The sequence below is a fragment of the Eucalyptus grandis genome, chromosome 11, assembly GCF_016545825.1.
Source record: "Eucalyptus grandis isolate ANBG69807.140 chromosome 11, ASM1654582v1, whole genome shotgun sequence".
NCBI classification, from domain to species: Eukaryota; Viridiplantae; Streptophyta; class Magnoliopsida; order Myrtales; family Myrtaceae; genus Eucalyptus; species Eucalyptus grandis.
Genome location: NC_052622.1, coordinates 10,888,156 through 10,893,939, shown reverse-complemented (window position 1 = coordinate 10,893,939; position 5,784 = coordinate 10,888,156). Strand labels below are relative to the sequence as shown.

The 5,784-nt window shown below is 40.8% G+C and overlaps 1 protein-coding gene across 1 annotated transcript; it reads left to right on the top strand.

The window, feature by feature from the left end:
- The first annotated feature begins 1,543 nt into the window (after nucleotides 1-1,543).
- On the top strand, nucleotides 1,544-5,141 carry LOC104427201 (probable terpene synthase 12). The gene is made up of 7 exons (XM_010040334.3): nucleotides 1,544-1,959; nucleotides 2,684-2,948; nucleotides 3,269-3,641; nucleotides 3,788-4,006; nucleotides 4,086-4,224; nucleotides 4,323-4,571; nucleotides 4,807-5,141. Exons 1-7 carry the CDS (start codon nucleotides 1,768-1,770, stop codon nucleotides 5,128-5,130), a joined length of 1,761 nt encoding a protein of 586 aa, XP_010038636.3. The 5' UTR covers nucleotides 1,544-1,767; the 3' UTR covers nucleotides 5,131-5,141.
- Nucleotides 5,142-5,784: the final 643 nt, after the last annotated feature.

Genomic DNA, 5,784 nt, shown 5'->3' with positions numbered 1-5,784 from the left:
ACACTGCTGAAACGTCGGATCTTGGTTCCATCGGGGCTCAAACCAAAGTCTAAACCTTCGCCGGACAAACAGCGACACCACAGCAGCCGAAAATGAAAGAGAAGGGGCCGGAGTTCGCACAGCCGGGCGGCCGCGAGCTCCGGCCCTGCATGCCCAAAACAAGGCAAAAACAGAGGCTGGGGGGGCTCCCGGTTCGACTCAGTCGGTACGGCGGCGGCTCGTCGGCGCGGTGGTCACCGGCGGCCTCTCTTTCTGACTCTCTCAGAGCTCACCCTCTCTCAGATCTCTCTCTCGCTCCCAGATCTCTCAGAGATCTCGGCGCGCCGACCGGCCTCCGCCTGCCGAGCTGGCGTCCCATCAATCATTACTTCCACCTGCTCTGCTCCTTCTTTTCTGCAGCACGTTGTCCTTGTTGCGTTGGAAGAGGAAAAGGAGGAGAGAAGGGAGAGCCGCCCACGTGCGCTGCGGGGAAGGAAGGAGGAAGGAGGAAGGAGGAGGAGAAAAGCGGGAGGGGCGATGGGCGGTGCGTGGGAAAAAAGAAAGAAATTCGCCCCAGCCCCGCGAGAAATTATTAATTTTTTTAAAACTTTTTTATTTATCCGAAATAAAGGAAAATGAAATTGAAAGAAAAAAAGCCTTAGTTGATGCAAATAGTATTAATACCTACGTTAGTAATTATATGATGCGAAAATCATTTTCGTTAGGGTCAAATTGATTTTTAATTTTCTGTGCAATTTAATCATAAATATTTAGTTGTTCCTGGTAAATTTTTTTTCGTTTGGTTGATAAATGAAAGAGCTGACTTTGTAAAATTTACGCCATACATCTCCAAAACAAGTATGTCAATAATTCAGCTCGAGGTCTGTGCACCGCATGGGACTTAAAGAGGAAGTTTCATAGAAGAGAGTGGTAGGGTTCGGGGCGAGTTGTTTAAGGTAGCCAAAAATGGAGAAACACCACATACACCGTTAGCGTGGAAGTGTTATTTATTAAAAGTATGATCTTCCAGTTGATCTTCTTTCTTCAGACACGCCTAGAAAAGAAAGAAAAGATCTTCATTAAGGGTTGGTATTCTTAGGAGTTGGACTCTGACATGGTACCTCCCTCAAACAATAATAGATATATGTTTGATAGTTAGAAGTTTATAGAAAGGCCTGTGGTGATTTATAGGTATGTGATCACTATCAAAACCAAAATCACTTCTTTTTAACAGATGAGATTTGATCAAAACTAAAATCATCCTTTTGAGCATTTGAATGAGGAACAGTTGCCGTCGTCTCCCTTTCATCATTTTGAGGGTAAACGTGTTAGTATAATTTGAGTTTTTGTTGACTTTTACCTTTATATAATTGAGGAAGATAACCCTAGAGAAAACATCAACTCACTTCGATTTGTCGATAACCGGCCCAGGAATCTTTCTGAGAACAGCAGTGCATCAATCCTTGAACATGTGACCCAAAAAAATCAGAAAACTTTCGTACTCGTTCTAAACATGTTTCCATGGTTTTGATGAGTTGCTGGTTAAGGCCAAAAAAGCCCCCGGTTTTGTGAATTTCCATCATGTGGCAATTGAATTATTAGGTTATAAACGATTAAGTATGCCAAATTAATTAGTTTATTAATTTAGGAGCAACCATAATGATTGTTATATTAATTTATGAAAGACTCAAGACTTTCATCGGTCCGATATTCTATATATGTTGGACTGATACCCAATCAGACGAGCCACCGACTTTCGAGCACTAACTTCTTCACTTACAAGCAACGATGGCACTTCACCTTTTCTCTCTTCCAAGTGTTTTCTCCGAGAAGATTAGCCGTCAAGTCCCTCGTTCGACAAGCACCAAAGCTGCTTTTCCTCAAGGAGGACGAAGATCCGCCAATTATCAGCCATCTATCTGGACTCACAATGACCTTCCGTCCCTCGTGATTGATGAAGGTCGTCAATCTCGTCGCGTGGTAAAAATCCACACTCTAGCCATTTGTTGTCTATAAGAGATTTTTATGCTATAGTTTAAAAAAAGGTAAAGAGGAATTTTGCAACGTAGTTCGAACTTAATTCTAATGATTATTCAAGTGAATAAATGCTTGGTTGAAATATGACATATCATATGTTTGAATTACAACATCTTTCACTCGAAGTAATCTAGGAATCTTATATTGGCTGCTTGTGGTTTTCGGATACAAGTAGATAGAGTAATTCAGTGCATTGGGGGAGGGGGGGAATTAGTCTACTTCAATAATTGATTATCCTCATGTTCTCAATGAAACATAAATGAACTTGCAGCATTAAGAATACAATTATCCTAGAAAAAACTATCGATCCAATTGGGCTGTGTTGTACTGTTATGTTAGGATCCACTCTAACAACAAGGTGGTTATGAAATTCGATTTAATGATCTCTACATCATCGTAGTTGTCAAGTCATGAGGTGTCATTGTTAAGATTTATCACTTTTATTAAGAGTTTACACTATCTTCCATCCCTAGTTTCCTCCGACCATGTCTTTATGGATGAATTGCCAGATGGCTGATGTCCATGTTTATATTCACCAATCAACATATTGGTTAGAGAAGGTTCTCTCTCCGAACAAGGATAGAGAGAATTGTTTACAAACAAGAATGGAGAAAAACAAAATCTAGAGCGTGCCATGAAAAGGGGGAATCCCTCTATCCTCATGTAGGTTGAGCTGCAGAGAGAAAAGGCACAAATGGTGGAAGAAGTCAGAGGTGCTCTTCACGACGAAAATGCTGAGCTCATTACCATATTTGCTCTGGTTGACGACATTCAACGCCTAGGATTGGGACGTCACTTTGAGGAAGACATTTCGCGAGCTCTTCACCGATGTCTCTCTCCAGATGTGGTCTATAAAGGCCTACAGAAGTCTCTGCATGGCACAGCTCTCAGCTTTAGAATTCTTAGACAGCATGGCTTTGAAGTTTCTCCAGGTACTTGACCCTAAATCCGATGATATAAAGCGATTAGAAAATAATTCTCAAAAGTGGGATCAAGATGCTTTTGAAATTTTTGTTATACTTACTTTGTACGTAAAGGTTCAAGATGATTATAAGAAATATATAATTATTTTGCAATCGCTATGATAGATTAAAGTATTTTATGCCAATCGCTAGCTGTAGTGACATTCACAGCATAGGACCTCACCGTATCTTCACATGACTATATTTTAGAGGAGAGATAATTCACTAAGGAACAACTCGATAGTATTTTTCTCTAATCAAATATACTAATCTTGGCGACGAGGAAACAGATGTTTTTAAGATTTTCATGGACGAAAGTGGCAGTTTTATGAAGACCCTTGGGAATGATGTCCAAGGTGTGCTAAGCCTATACGAAGCCTCCCGTTTGGCCTTTGAAGATGAAGATATTTTGCGCGAGGCTGAAACATTCACCATCGAGCATCTCAAAAACCATAATCGCGACATCAACAAAGATCTTCAAGGCGAAGTGAACCATGAATTGGAATGGCCCCTGCACCGTAGAATGTCGCTGTTAGAAGCTCGAAGGTTCATCGAAGCTTATAGCAGACGTAGATACACGAGTCATCGAATCCTCAAATTTTCTGCTACGAACTTCAACACGTTGCAATCAACCCTCCAAGGAGATCTCCAGGAAGTGTTAAGGTTAGTATGCAAAATAACAAGGATAGACCCTATGATTGACGGTGGAATTGTTGGACTGTAAGGTAATTAGACTTTAGAAAGCTTGACATGTGTTCGAGAAAATAGCAATGCATACTCTAAAAATTTTACTCTTTGATTTACTGCAGATGGTGGGATAATGTTGGACTCGCAAACGAACTAAACTTCGCGAGGGATAGACTAGTGGAGTGCTTCTTTGCAGCGGTTGCAGTGGCAGATGAGCATCCACTCAGTAATTGTCGGAAAGGGCTGACCAAAGTGAACATTCTGAACGTCATCATCGACGATGTGTACGATATTTATGGCACATTGGACGAACTGGAGCTATTCACAGACGCTGTTCGCAGGTCCATCTCTCATCGACATGCCTGGAGATAATAATATTCACGCATTTCATAATTGTCATCTTATCATTCGTGGTTTCAGATGGGACATTAATGCTGTGGAAGATCTTCCTGGCTATATGAAGTTGTGCTTCTTAGCTCTCTACAACTGCGTGAACGAACTGGCTTACGACACTCTCAAGGAGACTCGGGAAAATGTCATCCCGTATTTGACAAAAGCGGTACATGACTCGACATTTTATTAATCGACCATGCATGCATCTTTGTTTTAGGAATCTCCTACGTGATACGGAAATTTGGTGTTTCTACTGTTTCGTAGTGGTATGATGCGTGTGAAGCCTTCTTGCAAGAAGCTAAATGGAGTCACAACAAGATCACCCCACGAGTAGAAGAGTACTTGAACAACGGGTGGATTTCAGTATCAGGGCATGTCATGTTGATTCATGCCTACTTTTTATCCAGTCCAAGCATGAGAAAGGAGGAACTTGAATCACTAGAACATTACCATGATCTCTTGCGGTTGCCATCCATGATTTTCCGTCTTACCAATGATCTCGCTACCTCATCGGTATGCATGTTTTCAGCTCTCTTCAGTCCCTTTTTTTTGTTTTTCGTGTCACAATAAATCTTATATAGGCACACCTCTCTTCAGTCCTTTTTTTTTTTTTTTTTTTTTTCATGTCACAATAAACCTTATACAGGCACATTTTTCTGTAGCCAAACAACTGAAATTTCTGTCCACATATTCATAATTTCTCGGGCAGCTTCTTCTAAAACAATTGGCAAAATCATGTTCCTAATAGGCTGAGCTCGAGAGGGGAGAGACGACAAATTCAATCTGGTGTTACATGCAAGAAATGGGGGTCTCCGAGTTAGAGGCTCGCAAATACGTTATAAAAATGATCGACACAACGTGGAAGAAGCTGAACAAATATCTAGTCAATGACTCAACCTTCAATCAATCTTTTGTGCGGATGGCTTTCAACCTTGCACGGATGGCGCATTGTATGTACCATGACGGAGATGCAGTTGGAGCTCCAGACGATCTATCGATGAACCGTGTGCACTCACTAATAATTGATCCAGTTTCTCTCGAGCCAGGTTTGGATGGAGGAATTTTGACCTAAATTACATTTTCTCCCCCGTTGAAGGAGTTTCTATATTGTACTCTCAATTTCAGACTCATGTCAATTAAATTCCAGTGAGTTTCTTAGCTATAATTTCCAGATCTGTGTTGTCGATTAAATTTCGATGTGTATTTTTATCCCAAGTGTCGCATTGTTGATTAAATTCCGGTATGGTTTGTTTACATTTGGTTGGGTTGAAGTGATTGTATTTTTCAAGCGTTTTCGTCAATAAAATTCCTATGTTTGGTTCGTAGTTTCTTGTCTACCTATGATATTTTCTATCTGAAATCATCATGAAACCTGTCTCCTCTACTAAAAAATTGAAGAATGACTTTTGGCGAAAAGTTTTTCATCACGAGATTAATTTTAGCGGAACATAAATGTACAGTCCAAGAGATGTTGAGGTGTGCCATAATTCGAAACCCCACTAGTACCCCAATTATGAAGGGGCGTTGACTAGAGTTTGTCTGCATGATGTCAACACAAATGTCATACGTGGATAAGACTCGAAAGAGTGATAATGCCTGATTTACTTGATCAAGCGACCAACAAACCAAGAAAATTGTCCATACAGATTGTTTGGACGATGAATAATGAGGTGGGTGCTTTGGAGTACAAAAGGGGGGGAAGATTGAATGCTGGCGAGTGAAATCA